The sequence below is a fragment of the Phodopus roborovskii genome, unplaced genomic scaffold, assembly GCF_943737965.1.
Source record: "Phodopus roborovskii unplaced genomic scaffold, PHOROB, whole genome shotgun sequence".
NCBI lineage: Eukaryota > Metazoa > Chordata > Mammalia > Rodentia > Cricetidae > Phodopus > Phodopus roborovskii.
Window position 1 is genome coordinate 6586244 of NW_026126603.1, and position 21929 is coordinate 6608172.

The 21929-nt window shown below is 42.3% G+C and overlaps 1 protein-coding gene across 3 annotated transcripts in view; it reads right to left on the bottom strand.

Moving 5' to 3' along the window:
• Positions 1-5024, bottom strand: part of Otud4 (OTU deubiquitinase 4) — a 133280-nt gene extending 128256 nt beyond the window's left edge. For 2 of the 3 annotated variants that reach the window (XM_051205819.1, XM_051205817.1), the window contains exon 1: positions 4104-4374. In XM_051205819.1, coding sequence (XP_051061776.1) covers positions 4104-4262 — 159 coding nt within the window. In that variant the 5' untranslated portion in view covers positions 4263-4374. Of the gene's footprint in view, positions 1-4103; positions 4375-4887 lie in introns of those variants that run through there. The other variant, XM_051205820.1, reaches the window with a different exon arrangement.
• Positions 5025-21929: the final 16905 nt, after the last annotated feature.

Here is a 21929-nt window from a genome sequence, read left to right on the forward strand (position 1 = left end):
ACTAAGTGAACTCAAAGCCAGTCTAAGCAACCAAGTGAGAACCAAGTTCAAAATAAAGAATTGAAAAACAGGGGCTGGAGAGATAGCTCAGTGGTTAATTTAAGGTCAATGGCTGCTCTTCCAGAGGACCCAGGTTCAATTCCCAGTACCCATGTGGCAGCTCACAAATGTCTGTAACTCCTGTTCCAGACATACATACAGGCAAAGCACCAACACACATAAAATACAAATAAATTGTATTTAAAAAAAAAAAAAAAAGAATTGGAAAACAGTTGGGGCTGGATGTGGTTGAACACAACTTTAGTGCCAGCACTCAAGAGGCAGAGCCAGCCTGGTCTACAGATAAGAGTTCCAGGACAACTAGGGCTACATAGGGAATCTCTGCCTCAAAAAAAAAAAAAAAAAAAAAAAAAAAAAAAAAGAGAGAGAGAGAGGGAGGAGGAGGAGAAAGACAGACAAATGTCATTCAATGGAAGATCACCCAGGGCATAAAAAGCCCTAGTTCAACCCCCAATACCAGAAGGAGAAAAGTTTTCATCAGTAACAGCCTTATTTGAAAATGTAAGCCCACTATTGTTTCAAAATAATTATGTGTAACTTAATCAAGCTTACAAAATTCAAAATACCCAAATGGGCAGCCATGCTAAACTGAGTGATGTCATCCCAAGAGGCTGTGAATTTGTTCTTAGATCTAAACCCATGGCTAGCAAGATGGTTCAGCTGTTAAAGACCTTTACTGATTTGATTCCCAGGACCAGGTGGAAAGAGAAGGAACTCCCAGAATTGTCTAACTTCTATACATACGAAGTTGTATGCTCAAAGACACACAAAAAGTAACAAGTAAACACAAATGAAATCAAAGTACTAACCAAAAAGTGCAGTTCTCTCATTGTTGCCTCCCTAAATAATCAGTTCAACAGAAGGAAAAAGAAAAAAAAAAAAAAAAAATCACTGGAATTTTACTACTTTTCATCAAAATTTGAGCTCTGAAATGAAACGAAATTTCTCATCAAATGCTACTCCCCAATACCTTCACCACACTTAAAGAGAATAAAGTAAAATTACTCTCTATTAATATGTATCTCAAATAAAGGTCTTCCCAGTACTTCAAAAGTTCAAGGTATCCCATTTCATCACAGTATACATTTGAAATAACACATCACTCCAAACAATCAAGACCTCTTCCACAACTCCAACTGAGTCACCCTAAAGGTAAACTGAGGAAAATTCAAGGAGAGAGGCCCCAGCACACATTTTACACCTCTCTTGGATAACAGCCAGAGCTCATTTACACAAGGACCACAGATGCAACTTTCCTATAGCCAGTATATTCTAGCAAGCCAAGAGACAGAAGATGTACTCCTTGAGGTTAGCTTTTCAAATTTACCTCCTGGTTTCCAGCTTAACTAGGTAAACCTTCCTTATAGTTTTAGCACATTACTAAAAAGTAGCCTTATACAGTCTAAGATTCCTTCATCACAAGTATCCACATATTTTTTAAAGAGCCAACTGTTTTGCCATTTCAACAAATTACATTTGGCAATCTATCTTTCCTAGAAGCTACATCAGACACTGTTATGAATCAAGCAGTATTAATATGAGCCACAATGTCATCTGATAGGGCTTTGCTGCCATCAGCAAAGCGCCTGCAGTGTTAAAGCCATTCACCTAACAACAGGTGGCAAACAGAAGTTACTAAAGCTTGTTTCCCATCAGTAACAATATCAGGAATATCGATTTTTCCCCCTCCATTTAACAAAGGCTTCAGAACATGACGTCAATCTGAACCTGATGCTCATATGCAAAACTATCAACATCCACAAGTGTAGGGTATTGTTATTCAGCCAAACAATGCAAGAAAGCCAGATTTAAATGACAACCCTTCAGATAGTAAATTACTTCTCAAGTCACTGAACACTCAAAGTCTACTGGTCTGATATGTTCCTACATGAAAATAGGCTAAAGGTAGAGGCTTTGAGACAAGGTAGTGATAAACACTGGGAAAAGCTGAGACACTGTTTTAGCAAGTCCTCTAAGAGTGCCCTATTTTTAGCTCCATGGCTAGGAGCTGATTCAGGTCAGGCTTTCTGCAGGCCCAAATCCACAAGTGTAAAAAAAAAAAAAAAGGAAGAGCCTATCTAAATCAGGTAATCTGAAAAGGAAAGACTATTCCCAAGAAGTCGTGTGCCCTTAAGACTGTTATTTAGCTGACTCTTTTTCAAAAATATTTATTGCATTTTTTACCAGAAAAAAAATTTCCCCCCAAAACAAATCCTTTCTATGGTTTTTAAAAGGTAATGGGGGTTGGCAATGCATTCTTTCTCACCATTACTTATTATCTACCAAATAATTGAGCTTCCCCAAAGCTAGGCTCAATATATCCAAATTAAGTCCCCAAATTTATAAAGGGTAATTTCTTTATGACTAACCTAAATCCCATGACAAAAAAACAAACACAAAAAAGGGGGGGGCTTACCCGAATCAATGAATTCTAAGTGCAACTAGCACTTGCCCATTCCATGAGCACAAACTGGGTCCCTTACAAGCTTCTATTCTCTTCCCCAGGGATCCATGGCATAATCATGGACAGAAACACACCCTTGCGCTTCAATCTGACTAGGACCTAGATAATTCAACATTAACCTCGACCACCTTACTACACAAACTTGCTAAAGCTAGCACTGTATAAACAGACTTGACTTCGCCTCTTCTGATTTTAGAGGTGAGACAAGGAAGCAGAATCTTCTCCATCTGGAAAAATTCACAAATGGAGCAGATTGTTTACTTACTAACAGTAAGGACTGAGATGGGTGTGTAAACTTCCTAATTTTCTGAAAATGAGAGATCTTAGCAAACTGAAATTGAGAATGGTGGTTGGTTTGGGAAGTATTACAGAGACTGTTCAATGGATATACCTGTCACACAATGCAAGGGTTTCTTTCTCCTTAGAGACAGGGTTTCTCTGTGTAGCCCTGGCTGTCCTGGAACTCACTGTGTAGACCAGGCTGGCCTCATACAAATCCACCTGCCTCTGCGAGCCAAGTGCTGGGATAGAAGGCCCACACCACCACAACCAGCATGCAAGGGTCTGTTTTAAAATGTTCTACACTTAGACATTTTAGAACATATATGGCCTGGTACTTTTAAAATAGAAAACTTAAAAGCTGGTTAGCACACACACACACACACACACACACACACACGTGAGAAAAACTAAACAAAACCATTAAGAACTCTAGTTTTAGCAAAGGAAAACACTGTAAAAGGTATGAAACACACACCAGAGCAGAACTGTAAAACCATGTTTAATCCAACTACTTTAGAATCTAGTTTTCAAACAGAAGATGGTTTTGGTGACCCCCCCCCCTACACCTACAATATGGTTATACAACATAGAGAAAAGAGCTTTCTCAAACTAACAAAAAATCCTGAGTATTCTTCCCTGGAACTCCTCCACTTGCCGTTCTATCTCGTTTTTCTTCAATAAATGGGCCCACTGGGGAATAATTCTGACCATTAACCAAAGGGAAAAGGGAAAGGGAGAGTGCCTAGCCCGAAAATCCCCGGTTAATACCGTCCTATTATTAAAAGACTATTAGAAGAGTGAATTCTTTAGTACTTTCCCTGATTCCCACATAATACAGCGTGGGACCAACTCAGATAGTCACAGAGACGACCCTGCACAGAAAGGTTGCTTTCCTTAAACTCTAAGTTGGCCTCCTGCTTCGGCGTGACACTGCTGAGACTGACTACCCCACATTCCAAAGTCCAGCAGCAGAAAAAAATGTGGTCCACCAGCAGCAGTGGGCGCAGCAGGTCCGAGTAAACATGCGCTTAGCTGGTGCGGACCAGAGGCTGCTAAAAACAGAGCGCAGGTGAATGCGGAACACAACTCAGAAAGAGCATGTCGCCGGCCCCTGGCCCCCGGCAGAGCAGGCCGCCGAGGTGTCCTCAAGCCCGTCCCGAGCCGAGCCGACGTTACAATGGGCCGCTGTGACGACAGCGAGCCACACGCAGCCCCGCCGCGGGCGGCCAAGGCAGCTGCGGGTGGCGTGTCGCACCCAGCCCCGCCCGCCCCGGTCGGGCCCCGGTTCTCTCTCTACCTGCTCGGCCACAGCCCGGAACAAGCACGACCCGTCCTTGGCGACCAATTTCCGATACAAGCCCAGTTTGCGCAGATAGGCGTCCATGGGTGTCGCATCCTCGAGTGGCCCCACGCCGCCCTGGTCCCCGCCGTCGGGCGCGCCGACGGCTGCCTCCATGTTGCCGGTCCGCTGCAGAGTGCGCGGCGCGGACTAGCCCCACATGGCCGCGCCGCCGGCTGCTCGACGCCCCGGCCTAGGACGGGCTGCGGCTCGGGCTCGGGCTCCGGCGCGGACACGGCGAGAGGCGGCAGGAAGCGGCGGCCCGAGGCGGCGGCCCGCGCTCTCCGGGCGCATAGGGAAGCCCTGCCTAGTGCATGGCCACCCGCACGCGGCCGCTCCGCGGAGGGACACGCGCCCGCGGGCCGCGAGGGAGGGTTAGAGAAAGCCCGGGGGTCGCCGCCCCCACAAGTTTCCGGGTCCCGACCGGTGTGAGGCGAGGAAAAGCCCTGCCGGCGCGCGCCACCGGGCCGGCTGAGGTTCAGCAAGGCCTGCGTCTGCCGCGCGCGCCCCACGCCGAGAGCCGAGGAAAGCCGGAGAAAGCCGCGGCCTGTCGCTTCCCGACCTCGCGGGAGGGCGCCTGAGGGGCGGGGAGCGGGAAGAGGCGCCCGGCGGAGGGCAGCAACCTCGCAGCCTAGAATTTGTTTTCGCTTTCAGCCCTCGGCGCAGAGGATGACGGGAATTGTAGTTTGGGCGGCGGCAGGAAGTCGGCGTGCTAAGGGCGGGCACGCCTGGGCCGGCCTACCCAGAGGGGAGGCGCCCCAGAGGCTCACGGACTACAAATCCCGATAACCCTGGTGGCGCCGTCCCTAGAACCGACTTCGCGCTTCCCAGGCCGCGTCCGCGAACAGGCCCGAGGTTGTCTGTCGCCTACGCTGGCGACTTGCGCGCGCCGCCCCGCCCTCCCGGCCGGTCTCCCGCCCTGAGCGCGGCGGGGCTGCGGAAAGCGCGCGAGGGTCGCGTGCGTGGAGTTGCCAGGGGCACAGTGGCGGTGCCACCGGCCCTTTGTGTATCTCCAAACAGTGGGCGCACCTTTCTGCACGCCACCCACGGCCTGCCCTGCCGCGTTTCCTTCCAGGTGACTTAACGCCTTGAGCGGAAAACGGCGAATTGGCGATGGCTCTGGGAACCGCCCGCCCTGTGACCCTCAGTCAAGCGCGGGCGGCCGACTCTTCTTAGAAATTGAGACAAGATTTGCCTTTGCCAAAGGCACACCGCAGCTGCGCACCGCCACACAAAGGGCTTTCACTGTTAGATTTTTTTTGTTTGTTTAAGTTCGGGAACTCGCTGCGTGGAATCCGAGCTGAGTTGGAGGCTTCAGACTCAAGTTGCTACCCTCCAAAGTTGCATGATGGGAAATGAGCGTGCAATTGGGTTTTAGAATCCGGTACTTAACATCCTTCTGGGACACCAGAACTTTATTTTACTAGCATACAATAGCATCTTGTATCAATTATTAAAACTACGATCTTGAGAAAGGAAATGCTGAAGGGAGGAGAAAAGTGGTAAATTACCTTGGGTTTAAAGGTGTAGTCAGTCTTGGGAATGGAGCCAAGACAGGCCAGATGGTAAGAATCCAACATCTTACTGAAAATCTAAGTTATTAATATTTAAAATCCTATAATGGTGCTAATTTTAGAAACGATATTGCTTAAATTGTCCCACTTAAAGATTTTAGGGGAGAAGCACTGAGAAGTCCAGGGGTTTTGTTTTTGTTTCACTTTGTTTCCATATAGCCCAGGTTGGCTTTGAACTTGCCATATAGCCGAAGATGGCCTGGACTTTGATCATCTTAGGGTAGTTTGCCACCACATCCTATTGTAGGGCAATGAAATTCAGGGCTTAATGCTTGCAAGCATTCTTTTTACCAGCTGAGCTTGCACTCTAGCTCCCAAAATGTAGTTTATCTTATAGACCTACAATATTTCTTCAGTTTCTAGAATGAGCAGATTAATATATAATCAATTCATTAACAGACAAGTGCACACAGGTCAGGGTCTTTCTTTTGACTTTCATTTTGTGTTTCATGGATATTTTCCACCTTCAGGTATATCCATATTTTCATTACTTCAATGTACTTCCATTTTTTAATGAAATAATACCATCTTCTAAAGCCCAAGGGTTTCTCTGAGATACTTCAGGGATACTAAATGTGTCTTTCATTCTAAGATAGCTTTATTTCTATCACAGTAACTTAACTCATCAATAGGATAATAAGATGATAATGGGTGTGGTCATTAGTTTTAATTATTCTACTATAAAGCCTGGCATTAAGGTCTACTTAAAAATAGAAACCCTTACCAGAATTCATTGTTGTTGCTGTTTTGAGAAGTGGTAGAATAACAAATGTCTGAGTTTCTTAGCACTCCTGCTGAAGCTTCTAGTTACAAAGTTAGAGGAAATGCACCTGTCATGTTGTCTCACCCTGAGCTTTATCAGGAAATCCCCTAGGTATTCTAGGTATTCTGAGCCCTAATCCAAGACAGACCCTCTGTACACCAACTCCCAAATATAGTTTGGTGTTGAGGCCACATCAAAGGATCCTATGTCTTTAAACTGGGAAAGACATAAAGAAACTCACTTCCTAAGAGCCTTCAATTAACATTAACCTCTAAAACTCTTCAAGAAACCAAACCAGTACTGAGAGAGGCACTTATCACCAGTGAAAGTAAAGATGCCTTACTAATCATTTTTTTCAGATGAAACTTGAAAGATTCAAGGCTTCTGGGAACCTAATGAAATTACTAAAAATTAATCTTATGCAAAATATGGCACCAAACTTTTTTCCCCTGTATACAGACAATACTTCAAGTTAGTTTACACACTGTAGGGCTAATTATGGTAGGTAGAGTTATGAATATTTATTTTGAAGAGGGAGTCTTAATATTTAGTACTGGCCTAGAACTCACAGAGATCTGCCTCCACAGCCTGGCCTTTTTTCCCACAATGGTTCAACACAGCTTTGCAAATCCTAGGCAATGCACTCTACCACCAGCTATAACTTCAGCTCCAGAATTTTTAAACTTTGTTTTTAATGAGATGTTGGTACACTATATGCTTGTATGGGTGAGTTTTCCCAGTGTAAGGTTAGATATGCTAAATAGCCTTTAAGATAACCCACAGGGATGCTAGGCTACATTTTTACACAATCCTGTAATGCCATCCACATCATGGGAAAGTTAGTTCTAAGTGCCTAAAAGAACAGTTCAGAAGTGGTGTCTTTTCTGAGATTGGGTGATAACTGGCTTTATATTTTTGCCCCCTTCACTTCCTCCCTCCCTCAATTTCCCTCTTATTCTCCCCCACTTGTACAAGCTGTGTGTTCCAGTGGTCAGCTTACTGGGGTTAATATGGAACTGGGACTCCTCACCAGACACAAACCAGGTTGAAAGCAAACCCTTCAACTCATGTTTTCATATGCCTGCAACCCTGATGAAAACCTTGACGACAACCTCTCATGAGACCAGAGCAAGTTAAGCTCTAAAAGTCCAAACAACAGGAATAGACAGTGTGTTTTCTATCAAAGAAACCTTTTTTCTTTCAGCAGATGGAGGCTACTAGAGAAACCTACAACTGGTCAAAATACAGTGAATAAGTTACCAGAAAGTGGTAACCCCTAATAAGAAGGAGTAGAAAGATTTTAAGAGCCAGAGGACCAGCACATACACTGCAAGATAGTGTCTTCTGCACAGGGATAAAATCTCAGCAATATTTTTGCCTAAATGACACCAACACAATGGCCACCCCAGTTTTTTACATAAGTTAGCATAGCATGGTGGGTTTCGTTATGCAGTTTTTACTTGTATCCATCCATTCTCTACTTCCATTGTCCAGTGTTTCTCCTCAACACCTCCCACTGACCTGCCCCACTTCTCTCCCCACGCCTTCTGCCTTTCTGTCAGGTCACTCTCCTCCTTTCTCCTTTAAGATAGTTCCCTCCCTTCTCATAATCCCTTTGTACTGTTCCAGCACTTAGTCTGATCTGGTCCTGGGCTTTGCTTTGGTGGGAGACTTTTATGTTTTTGGTTGTGAGCCTAGTCTTGTTAAAGATGTGATCTCTCAGTATGTATCCCCAGATTCCTGGAGTCATACAGACTCAGGCTGACTGTGAACTCACACAGAAATCCAATTTCCTCAGCCTCCTGAGTGCTGGGATTAAAGGCACATGGCACCACAGTGGGTGCTATTAGGAGACTTTTTTTTTTTTTAAGCTTAAAGCCCATTGAAAGTTACACACCTATTTAAGTTGCTTGTAGTCTCTTGGTTTAAATTTGTTTGTTTTAGCTGAGGCTGGCCTTGAACTTGTTATCTTCATGTCACCATCTCCAGTTTAGTATAGTTTTGGAGTTTATTGATTTTTCATTTGGATGACCTTTGTAAAAGTTTGAGCATTGTATTAAAATCATTTTCTACTAGCAGGGCATGTTAGCACATGTACACTTCTCACTTCAGAGGTAGAAGCCAGAGTGCAACTTCATTCACAGCTATACAACAAGTTCAAGGCCATGTTCAAGGCATGGTAGTGTAGGCCTTTCATCCCAGCATGCAGGAAGCAGAGACAAGCAGATCTCTTTGAGTTCAAGGCTACCCTGGTCTACAGAGGTAGTTCAAGGAAGCCTGGGCTACACAGAGAATCCCTGTCTCAAAGAAAAACAAGAAAACAGTATTAACAAATAAGAAATAGGAACTGACTCTGTGTGTCTGTGTAATTTATAGGTAAGTGTTCTATATTAATACATGTATTATGATTATAAATTGTTCTATCATGATTGTCTTGTCCCTTTGTTAATGCAGTCTTTATCTTTCTACTTGGTTTGAAGTCTACTTTGTTACCTATCAGAATGGCTCATTGCCATTCTCTTGATTTGACTCATTCTGTGCTAGTGAGGTGTTTTACTTGGAGGGGAAAAAAAAAAAGACAGTTGAGTTTATTTCTTTACTGCCCAGTCTGGGTCTCTTCATTGGTGAGTTGAGGTCATTTACAGATATTGAGAAATGTTTACTAATTCCTGTAATTTTGTTAATGGGAGAGTGTTCTTTTTTCAACTTATTAGGGACTTTCTGATTTATTGTGTTGGAGATTAAGGATCTTTTTTTTTTCTTTTTTAGCTCTTTTTGTTCAGCCATTCCTGTAATAAAATTTATTATTTTCTATGCTGTCATGACTGACTCTCCCCTGTGTATAGTATTTATCTTCTGCAGAGCCAGCTTGGTAGTCTAGAACTGCCTTTATCTGTGCTTGTCTTGGAATGTCTTATTGCTCTGACAGTTTTGAAAGTTAGCTTTGCTGGACAACAATTGTTGAAATTATTTACTTTCAGGAGTCAAAATATATCAGTCTATGATTTCTTGGCTTTTAGCATTGTGCTTGTTAGTCTGGTTTGGGTGTTGTGCACCCCTTTAGCAAAATGAAATTGCCTTACTGTGCAAATTCTCTTTGTTTATTGTGTTCCTCTAAGCAACACCAGGATTATTTATTTCTGACAAAGGGAAAGAGGGAACCTCAGGATCAAAGGAAGTGTGTGTGTGTGTGTGTGTGTGTGTGTGTGTGTGTGTGTGTGTGTGTGTGTTGTTAGAGTACCTTTTTATAGGTCTTTAAAAATTGGCTTAAGAGTGGTGAAGAGATTACTGCTCTTCCAGAGGACCTGGGTTTGATTGCCATCCACATGAGAACTCACAACCATCTGCAACTCCAGTTTCAGGGGATCAGATGCCCTCTTTTGGCCTCCTCTGGCATGAAGCATGCAAGTGGCACATAGACACACATGAAGGTGAAATACCCATACACACAAAATTGGTTTTATTGCCACACAGCATTTTGTTTTCTATGAAAATTTAAGTAGCTGAATCCCACTGACCATGGAGGCACATACCTATAATCCAAGTGTTAGAGAGGAAGAGTCAGGAAGACCCGAAATTGAATATCATGCTTAACTGTATAACATCTGAGCCTTGGCCACGTGATCCTGTTTAAAAAAACAAAACCAAATAATGGAATCCTATTAAAAATGCACATTGTACCTGGGATCAGTGGCCAAGAGTGCTAGCTCCATAGTCCTGACAACCGGACTCACGTACAAAGCCAGATGAGGTTGCACATACTTATAATCCCAGATAACAAAAGCTATAATCCCAGCACTCTTAAAGGAGAATCACTTGGAGGCTAAGATGCCAGACTGTTTAGAGTACATAGATGCAGAAAAGAGAGCCACCCCACTCACCCCACCCCTGCCACTTTAACAAGGTGACAACATGCCAAAGCTGTCCTCTGGCCTCAGTATGCACCACCTGCTGTTGTTTACCATTGATTTAACAGCCGCACCTAAATCTATTGATATTTTAGCTATTATTTGTGCCCCTCTGCCCTGCAGCCTAGTAGGATTTCTGGTCCCACTGGCACTGGCTTGACCATGGCTGCCAAATGTAGGGCTTGGTGGAGGGGGAGCGTTGTGTTTTTTGTTTTGTTTACTTTTTTTTTTTTTCAAGATAGGGGTTCTCTGTATTGCTTTGTAGCCTATCCTCGAACTTACTATGTAGACCAGGCTGGCCTTGAACTCACAGAGATCTGCCTGCCTCTGCCTCCTGAGTACTGGGATTAAAGGTGTGGACCACCACTGCCCTGCCAAATGTAGGTTTTAACTAAGTATCATGATTTTTAGCACAGAAGACTTGAGAGTCAGATGTTGGAGTGAAAACCTGCTAGATCAGAGAAGCTGAGAAGTAACCAGCTGATGCTCCCTGATGTGAATATGAATTCCTCTCATTGGTTAATACTAAAAGCTGTTTGACCAGTCAGTAGCCAGGCAGGATAAAGTTAGGCAGAACAATCTGAGGACTCAGATGAGGAGGGAAACACTAGTTAGCTGCCCATAGACAAGATGTCCAGAACCAGTAAAGCCATGGACGAGTGGCAATACAAAGATTACTAGAAACGAGTTCATTGAAATGTAAGAGCTAGTTAGTAATAAGCCTGAGTAGTCACCCAAACATTTCATAATTCATATAAGCTTTTGTGTGGTTATTTGGGATCAGGAAAAAAAAGTTCTGCCTCCGTTTACACCTTTTTTGGCTGGAGACCCAACAAAAGAAGCATCTCTCCACTCATCCCAAACTAAAAAGACACCGAGTCTCTAAGTCCCTTCCTACTCATTCTTGTGCTTCTCTCTATACATGTTCCAGGCTCCTCCTTCCTCTCTATGGCTAGTTCCTGTCAACTTGTCTCTGGCTCCACACCCTGATCCAAGGTTAATTGGATCAATTAATTGGATTAATACAGTCTCAGAGTTTCACAGTGCAATCAAATATCCTGCAACAATGTTCACATGTACACACACACACACAATTTAAACAGATCAACAATGTTAAAGATTGCTGATTGTCCTTTTCTGTTCACATTTAATCTTCTCTGAATGTTACTGTTACTGGGATCTTATGTCCTCTGATTGTCTCCTGGGCCTCTGGATCTCCATCAAATTAATCCAAGTGATCCACACAGAGTGAAAGAGAGTCTATTACAGGTCACAGGCACTCTGGAGGGTGAAAATGGGTAATGGCCAGAGGGAAGAAGACAGTGAGAGTGGACAATGGCAGAGAGGTCATTGTGTAGGGCATATTCTTAAGGGCTGAGAGCAGACCATTGTGTTGACTAACATGGTTAATTAGCTTTTTCTTAGATTTTATTTTTATTATGCGTGTGGTGTATATGTGTGTGTGTGTGAGTGAATGTGTTTGAGTGCAGTGCCCTAAATGAGTAACGTTTTGTTTTTATCGAAGGCATGTACTCATGTTTCATGATTCTTCTCCTTATCAATTAGCCAATAATAATTAGCCAGTCTTATCAGAGTGTGAAGTCAAGAATCTACCAGTGGGATGAGACATAGTCACACCTAGGTCAGATCAAAGACAGGCACCATGAAGGCCCAGTGTGTTGCTAGCCTGATCTGGGTTCCGGTGCATGCTTTAACAAAAAGAATTGCCTTGCCAAGCTACTTTAGCTTTGTGTCTTCCATGAGATGCCAGAAGAGGGCATCAGGTCCCCTGGAGCTGGAGTTACAAACAGTTGTGGGCCACTTGACTGGTGCTAGGAGCCAAACATGGGTCCTTAGGAAAAACAATACACACTTAACCAACCACTGTGCCATCTCTCCAGCTCCAAGTGTTTTCCTATAACACATCATAAACTTTAGGGTATTTTTTTTCCTTTTATTTTTTTGTACTGTTTTGCCTGCATATATGTCTGTGTGGGAGTGTCAGATCCTAGAACTGGAGTTACAGACAGAGGTGCCGTGTGGGTGCTGGGAATTGAGATGTTCTCTGAGACGTTTCTTGTTGTGGGTTATTTGATCACACTAGGTAAAGATGTCTGTTTTACTTCACCTGCCTAAGGCACCTCATGATTGGTTTAATAAAGATCTGAATGGCCAATATCTGGGCAGAAGAGAATAGGAAGGATTTCTGGGCAGAGATAGGAACTCTAGGAAAGAATCTGAGGCTGGAGATTTGCCAGCTAGATACAGAGGAAGTCAGATATAAATGGCACTGAGGAGAGGTAACAAACCATGTGGTAGAACATAGATTAATATAAATGGGTTAATTTAAGTTTTAAGAGCTAGTTGCAAAGAAGCCTAAGCTAAGGCCAAGCAAGCTTTCATAATTAATAAAAATTCTCCATGTCACTATTTGGGAGCTGACAGTCTAAAGAAAGGCCTACTATAGTTCTTCATTTATACTTTATAGTTTTTATTTTTTGAATCAGAATGTTATTACCAAGAACAAAAAAAAAAAAAAAAAAAAGAAAAAATGGATCCATCCTCAATAACCTTCCAGCCTGCTAATTACTAAGTTACATTGAGTGGGTGGCATTCAGCTCTGGACTACACTTCCTAAGAACCTTGGATGGAAACAAATGCAGTCATGTAATAATTTTTAAAACAATGAGAAGTTAGCTGAATTGAATGAATTTAATTTCTAACTTAAAGACAAAGCTTCATCAAGTAGATCTCTGAGTCCAAGGCCTGTCTCTTCTACAGAGTGAGTTCCAGGACAGCCAGGGATATACACAGAAACTCTGTCTCAAAAAATCAAAACAAAAAAGACAAAGCCTCAGTATTTCTACTCTTTCCTACTGTCCATGAACTACTTCAAACAAACAAACAAAAACAGATCTGAGGGCTGCAGTAAGAGTTCACTAATAGAGTTTGCCTAGTGAAAGACCCTGGGCTTCATCCCCAGACTATAGGATGACAATAGAAAGAAACCATTGAAATAATTCAATAACAATGTTGGCAGCCAATATTAAATACCTACAGATAACCCTCCAAGAAATCACAGAGCAGTGGGATAGAGGAACCAAGGTCACTTTAAAACTTCCCCATCTTCAGAAAGCTATAGTGGACTTCACTCCTGTGTTGGCCCATCATGATGTCTATGTTAGGTGTCTATCGCTGTGAGAAAACAAAAGCAAAAAAGGAAAGGGTTTATTTGGGTTCCAGTCACAGCTCATCACTGAGGGAAACCAGGGCAGGAACTTGGATGGGAGCTGGGGGGTGGTGCAGTGTGGCAGTAAAGAAGCTGCAGACAGACTGCTCCCACTCAGAGAAGGGTTTTTCATTGTGGATGAGAGAAAATTTCTGGAAGAGTTCAGAGCAGAGAGAAAAGAAAGCAGACTGGACATGGTTGGGGGTAGAGAAGAGGGACCGCAGGGGAGAATAGTGAATCTATGGAGCAATAGAGCAGAGAGGAGGGGCTTGGGTAGCGGAGGCTAGAAAGTCCTGAGAGTAGAGAGCACTTGCTAGATGTGGGGCAGAGAAATCCTGGAGATTATGAGGAAGACAAGTAGCTGGGGAGGGACTCCTTGGTGGGGGTGGGGGTTAGAAAACCTGTTTCCCAAGTTCCTGAGGAATGCTGGCTTTCCTCTCACTCCCAGAAATCCTATAGTCCACTTGAGCTTATTGTTAGACCTAACAGAACTCAGGGCAGGAACCTGGAGGCAGGACCTGAGGAGAAACCATGGAGGAGCACTGCCTACTTACTGCCTTGCTCCTCCTGGTTCGATCAGTTTGCTTTTTGGTATGTTGTTCTGGGATTACCAATCTAGGGGTGTCACCACCCACAATTGGCTAGGCCCTCCCACATCACCCATTAATCAAGGAAAAGCTCTACAAGCATTTTCCATAATCTTATGGAAGCTCTTTTTAATTGAGATTCCCCTTCTCATATGTCTCTAGCTTTTGTTAAGTTACAAGAACAAAAACTGCAAACTAACCCATATGGCTAGACACAGTGGCTTAGGTTTTTAATTCCAGTACAAGGGAGGGACACAAACGCAGGTAGATATTTGTGGGTTCCAGGCCAGCGAGGGCTACATACTTAGACCCTATCTCACAATAAAATCAGCCAAACAACACAGTCTGTTTTTGGTCTTGGGGCCAGAAATCCTCAGGCCCCCACCATGCTATCTGTCTGTCTGTCCATGGCTTTAACAACTTTTCTGACAAACTCCTTACTCCCTAGTAACCCATTGTAAGACCCTCAGAATGAGGAGTCTTCCAGGTTCGGTCGATACCCCAAGAACTCAATGTCCAGTCCAGTTGCTGCAAAACGCAAGAGGCTTTAATGAACAGGAAACGTTTGCGCAAATGGGCTCCTCCAGCATGCAGGCTAGAGAGAAGCCCCCTCCCCTGGGCCCAGGTGTTTTTAAAGGCAAACCCACTAGCTTAGGGAGGGGGTGGGACCCTCTGTCCATTGAGTAAGTGACCCGTGGAGGCCGGATGGTCTGTTATTAGGGTCAGCAGACCTTAGGGCCTCAGGTGTGTGTGCTAATTAATCTTGTCTGGGCAAACCAGAGTTACAGCTATCTCTTGACCCTATTTACCACCTGTTGACTCACAGGAAAGGAGGGGCAGTGTGAATTCTTCTTATCTCAGGGCCTTGTCTCACAAGCAAATTCCAAGGAACAGATATTGGTTTCCAGGTTAGTCCATCATTAACATTACTTTTTAGGTCTTTCACCATCTCACTGTCTCTCTTGCCCTCCCCCACCTAACAATTTATATAATCTATTGTATTTTCCCCTTCCAAAATTAAGTAGTATTTGGAAAATGCCCTGCTGCGGAATAATCCTCTTGTACACTGTAAAGATTGTCACTCAAATTGGTATAATAACACGCTGATCAGCCAACAGCCAGGCAGGAAGTATAGGTGGGGCCTCCAAACTAAGGATGATGGGGGAGGGAGAAGGACAGTCTGAGGAGTCACCAGCAGATGAGCAGGAGATGAACGTGCATGTTACAACAGGCACCACCACATGGCAGAGAGTAAATAAGGAATATGGGTTAACTTAAAATGTAAGAGCTAGATAGTAATAAGTCTGAGCTATTGGCCAAGCATTTATAATTCATATTCAAACTCTGAGTCTGTTATTTGGGACTGAGCAGTTAGGACAGGAAATGTCCATTTACAATGCCCAAGTAAAAAAAAGGAAATTATAGAGATTTACATTATTATAAAAATAAAAGATGAGCATGATAAATTCTTAAGAAGTGTCATTCTTAGTGCTGTACTCTATAACATGGACAATGACATCTAAAGATAAATTGTATTCCTTAAATAGTTGGTGTGGTAGTTTAAAAGGAAATGGCCCCATAGGTCCATAGGGAGTAGCACTATTGGAGGAAGTGTGACACTGGAACCGGCTTTGAGGTTTCAAATGCTCAATCCAAGCCTAGTGTCTCTCTCTCTCCCTGCTGTCTGAAGATCCAGATGTAGAACTCTCAATTGCCTCTTCAGCACCACGTCTGCCTGTGTGCCGCCATGCTTCTTACTGTGGCAATAATGCACCAAACCTCTGAAACTGTAAGCCAGCCCACATTAAATGTTTTCCTTTATAAAAGTTGCTATGGTCATGGGGTCTCTTTGCAGGAATAAAATCTAAACCAAAACAGTTGTCAAAAGGAATATAGTATTAGTCGGTTTTCTGTTTCTGTAACCTATGAAATATATATATATATATGTATATATACATATATATATATATATATATGTATATATACATATATATATATATATATTTTTTTTTTTGAGACAGGGTTTCTCTATGGCTTTGGAGGCTGTCCTGGAACTAGCTCTTGTAGATCAGTCTGGTCTTGAACTCACAGAGATCTGCCTGCCTCTGCCTCCCAAGTGCTGGGATCAAAGGCATGTGTGATGGGAGATGTCATTCTGTAAACATGTTCCTTTTATTGGTTAAAGAATAAAGCACTGTTGGCCAATAGGAAAGCAAGATGGGCAGGACTAGGAGACAAGGAGAGAGGAAGAAGTGGGGAGGAGATTCAAGATGTAGGGCGGGGAGAGCAGAATGTCGGCCCTGTCTCCGGTAAGATGAGACCATATGGAAATACTTAGACTAAAAGAAATGGGTTAATATTTAAGAGAGCTAGCCAATAAGAAATGCTAGTAACAGGCCAACAGAATTATATCTAATACAGTGTCTCTGTGTGTTATTTGGGGCTGACGCGGCTATGGGACCAGACCGGCAGGAAAACAACTTGTAACACAGGTAGCCACCACCACCCAGCTATCCTTTTTTTTTTTTTAATAAATAAATAAATAAACATGTTTTATTTATTTATTTATTTATTTTTTCCTGAGGCAGGGTTTCTCTGTGTAGCCTGGCTGTCCTGGAACTCACTCTGTAGACCAGACTTGCCTCTAACTCACAGAGATCTACCTGCCTCTGCATTCCAAATGTTGGGATTAAAAGTATGTGCCACCAACACCCAGCAGAAAATCAACTTTTAAAAATAATTCAGTTCTTTAACTTTCATTGTATGAATGTTTTGCCTTACATGTATGTCTGTCCATCATGTGTATGCCTGCTCCCTATGGAGGTGAGGGAAGGCTACCACAAGTGGCTGTGAACCACTATATGGGTGCTGGGAATCAAACCCATATCCTTTGTAAAAGCAGCCAGTGCTCTTAACCACAGAACCATCTCTCCAGCTCCTTAAGAAAGTCAACTTATTAAGAGAAAATATTTCTTTTTTGAGTAAGTGGACATTGGAGAGAGAGCTCACATGGCACAACAGATATACCCATGAACATATCAGCAGCATTAACTGGACTTCATGGGTTATTTTTTAAAAAATCGAGTTAAGAAGGGCTAGTAGGGGGGCATGGCAGGTGTTGGAAGAGGCAAATGGAGGGTACTTGATCATATTTGATTAATGTCTGATTATTAGTACATATCAATACATGTTTGAAATTCTCAAAAATAAAGGTTAAAAAGAAGAAAGCTTAAGTTTGGTCCACAGTGTCAGAGGCTCCAATGGTCAAGCTGCAATACAACAGCAGGGAGCATGTGGTGGAATGAACTGCTTACCTCACAGTAGCCAGTAAGCAAAAGGAGAAAGAAGCCAACACCATTGTTCCATAGCCCCTTCTATGGTGTGTTCCAATGGCCTAACTCCCCCACCATCTCCCTTCATGCACCACTGGCCAAGCAACAAGTCTTGAATATCCTGTGAGTGAATAGCCAGAACATGGAAGTGCATAGGCCAAAAGAAAGGTTGGGAAGGAAGAGACAGGGAGAGAGGTGTTTGCTGCTGATCAGTAGATTTTAAATAACTGCTTGTTAGTTATTGGGAGGGTGCATATGTGCCACTGTGTATAAGTCAGGGAACATATTTTAAGAGTTAGCTCTGTTTCCTCTTTGTTGCAGCGGGAGTTTCTCTTTGGCTACACTGTGCAATCCAGACTGGTTGGCCCACGAGCTTCCAGGTGACTTTCCTGGTCCTGTTCCCATCTCACCACAGGAGTGCTGGTAATGCAGATGCAGGCCACAGTATCTGGCTTTTTCCTCGAACTCTGGCTATCTCAGGCTTCTGGAGTTAGCACTTTCACCTGCTGAACAGTCTCCTCAGGCCTAATATATAGGATTTTTGAGAAAAGAAAAAATAATGTTCTAAAATTAGATGGTATTAGCAGTTGTACAAGACTATGATTGATAAAAACAGGAAAATGTTCATTTTGCCAGGCAGTGGTGGCTCACGCCTTTAATCCCAGCACTCAGGAGGCAGAGGCAGGTGGACTCTGTGAGTTAGGGTCTAGTCTGGTCTACAGAGCAAGTTCCAGGACTATACAGAAAACCCTGTCTCACAAAAAACCAAAACAAAGCCAGACATGATGACACATGCCTTTAATCCCAGACAGAGGCAGGTGAATCTCTGAGTTGGAGGCTAGCCTGGTCTACAGAGAGAGTTCCAGGACAGTCAAAGCTACATGGAGAAACCCTTTCTTGGAAAAAAAAAAAAACAGGAAATTGTGCTGTGCACTTACTTAGCAAGATGAATTGTAAATTATTTTCCAAAGGAGGGTTATTTATTTTTTAAACAAAGTGGAAGGACAAAATAAAAAGCTAAAAATGAATGGATTTTATTATTTGCCTTTGGATCTACTCATGACTCACTTTTATAATCCGAGTAACATTTTCTTGTGCCAACATCTGCTGTTTCCAATTAACTCAATTAGCATTGGTTTATTTTCATCAATTAGCAAAAACAGTTAACATGTTTACACTGATTAGGTTGCTAATATAATCAGCTTATCTTGCATTATTTTCTAGAATAAATATCCACAGTTTTACAAATACACATTTAGTGCTCTAACTACTCTTTTCAAATAAAACCTCTACCATGATCTTAGATGTTAAAGTAGATACTAAAGCGCTAGGAAAAAAATACTGCACAATGTCAGAAGTATGAGGGGGAAAAAATATAGCAGGGCCTGAACTTTCTACTAGTTTTCGTGTTTCTTTCTAGTTCTTTGCAGCAAACACATTCCAGAGAAGAAGGCATTTCTATTGCCAGTCTTAGGACTCTAATAAACAAGGTATTTCTCCTTTCTAAAGACTGAGCTGGGGTCAGTAAGATGGCTTAGTGGGTAGAGGCACTTGTTGTACAAGTCTGATGACCAGAGTTCAATCCTCTGAGCACACATGAAGGTGAAAGGAGAGAATCAACTCCGAATATGTGCATGATGGTATGTGCACACCTACACACTCACCATGTACACACACTAAAATAAATTTAAAAATTGAGACCCTTTTTTTTTTTAAATGATGAGACTGTTTGTCGTTGGCTATGGTTTCTTATTGGCTAGCTCTGACTTAACTATTAACACATTTTTCTATTAATCTAAGTATCTCCACATGGTCTTGGCTTATCGGGAATGCTGGACCTGCATCTCCTTTGCCTGCTACATCTCTGCAGAGAAGAGAGCGATTTCCTATTGGTCCCTGCTTATATTCCAACTCTGCCCAGCTATGTCACTTCCTGCCTGTCTGTACAGACCTCCTGACCTCTATGGTTAGCTAGTGGCAGTATCTGCCATGCTATGTCACTTCCTGCCTGGCCAATCAGTGTTTTATTCATCAACCAATAAGACAAACATATATACAGAACATTCCCCATCACTCCTCTTTTCTGTTTAAATAAAAAGAAGTGTTTTAACTTTAACATAGTAAAATTATATATGACAAAACATTTATTAAGTAATAACTATAATTACAATATTTAGTTCATTAACATCAAGAATTAAAGAAAATATTCCATCATCTATTCTATCTTTGTGATTCTAAAGTCTTATCTTTAATCCTAACTAAGGAAAAATATAACCATAACTACCTGTCTTTAACTGCATCAAAGACCACAGAAAGATGGTAGATATATAAACTCTAGAAATGACAGAGACAACTTGTCTGGTCAGTCATCCGAAGTCTTCTCTAATGTTCCATCTCCAGCCCATAGGCCATAGTGTGTCTGTCAGACTCCTCAACAAAGCAGGAAACTTTAGACTATCTGCTTGTATTGGCTGTTTAGTAGTCATTTTTCTCTGTGTCCTGCAGAATGTCTGGCAGACTCTTCCTGAAAACAGGAACCCTACAGCAATGTCCATCTTGTTTCAGCAGTCACTTTCCTATGGGTCCTGCACATCTACTTTATAAATCATATAGTTAAACAGGCTAGAAAAGAGCAGTATCTAGCCCAAATGTCTAGTCTTGCCATATTGGGAGTAAACTCCATAACAAGTTTCTTTGATGTCCGTCTTGCTTTCTGACACAGTTGGTGTTGCCAGAGCAGTTGTGCCTCACTGTCAAGAAAAACCCTAAACCATTTTAAATGCCATATTCTGTAGGTCTTTGAAAGGTTTGAAAAATGCTATCCATTTGAAATATATCTATAAAAACCTAACAAACATAATTATAAGTTTTGACTATTATAGGTAACTATCTATAATTTGTACTTAATTATACATTACATTTTAAATGAGCTATACAAACACAATACCTAAACAAGAGGAGAAATATACATATCACAAAATTGACCTTAAATTTGTTATCAATAAATGAAAATCCATTCCAGTACAAAGTATTCATATCTATACCATATTCCCCTTTTACCTTTAAAAAGAGATTGGTTGTGATCATTAACCATTTATAACCAACCCCATTTAAATGAAAACAAACATTTAAAGACAATATTTGGGAATGTGAGTGTTTCCTCCAAACTGCTTCCTGCTGGTTGGGACACTGTAATACCATGAGGATCCTAAGAAGAAGCAGAAATCCTGGCTGTAGTGGTCTGCAAAGCTGCCTGTCCCAGCTATTTTGAATGTTGGGTCACCTGGTCACTGCTTCAGGGGGTATTGCTTCATCAAACCATATCAGTCTGGAAGGAATACACAGCTTTTCATTTCCTGTGGAAACATAAATAAAATCTCTTTTCCAAAGTAACACATCCTTATACTTACATTTTGAAGTCAAGGCATTTTTAGAATATATAAATTGGATTAATCCAGCAGCATTTCTATTTTTGCTATTTCCTCAGCAGTCAAACAATTCAAAGACCACAAAATAGCATATGGTATCCAGACTCTCTGTGTATTTTCCATCTTTACATGGCTTTACTCTAATTCTTTTACTTTTATTGTTTCCTTTTTTGAGACATGGTTTCTCTGTGTAACTTTAGCTGCCTTTGAACTCACTCTGTACACCAGGCTGGCCTTGAAATCACAGAGATCTGTTTGCCTCTGCCTCTGGAGTGCTGGGATTAAAAGCGTGTGCCACTGCACCCAACTACTGCATCTTTTCCTTCCTCCCTCCCTCCCCCCTCTCTCTTAAACTACCTAACAGTTTCTTTTTCTCTTCCAAGCCTATGTATATTTTTTAAATATACTGTAAAAACCTTTTGGGTTTTACTTCATCTGAATCTGTCTTTACTGTATCTCTACCTTTTTTCTAGCCACATGTCTTTTATCTGCTAAATAGCATTGCTAAAATTAATGTGGCAGCTGTTTTAACCACTGGCTTTCCAATATGGCAAGGGAACATTACGGCCAGCACTGAGAGCTGTGCTCATGGTCTTGGTCTATGCTGCCATCAAGCAGCATGCTGCTGGCTTGAAGATGTGGTCACTGCCACTGCCAGATGCTTGTACACACCATTCAATTACCTGTGACTAATGTAGAGTAAATTCTCAAGGCCTGCTTCCTAATTGTTTATGGCAAATGAATGCTACTCATATTGCAGAATTTGGCAGATTAAAATATGTGCATGTGGCAGTTGGTACGTATTCAGGCTTCTTAATGGCCACTGCACAAACTGGAGAAGCCACTAAGCATGTTGTAAGTCACTGTTTAAAATGTTTTGCTTACATGGGAGTTCCAAGAATCATAAAAATGAGACAATGGATCTGGATATACTAGTAAAGCATTTCAGCAATTTTGTGCCCA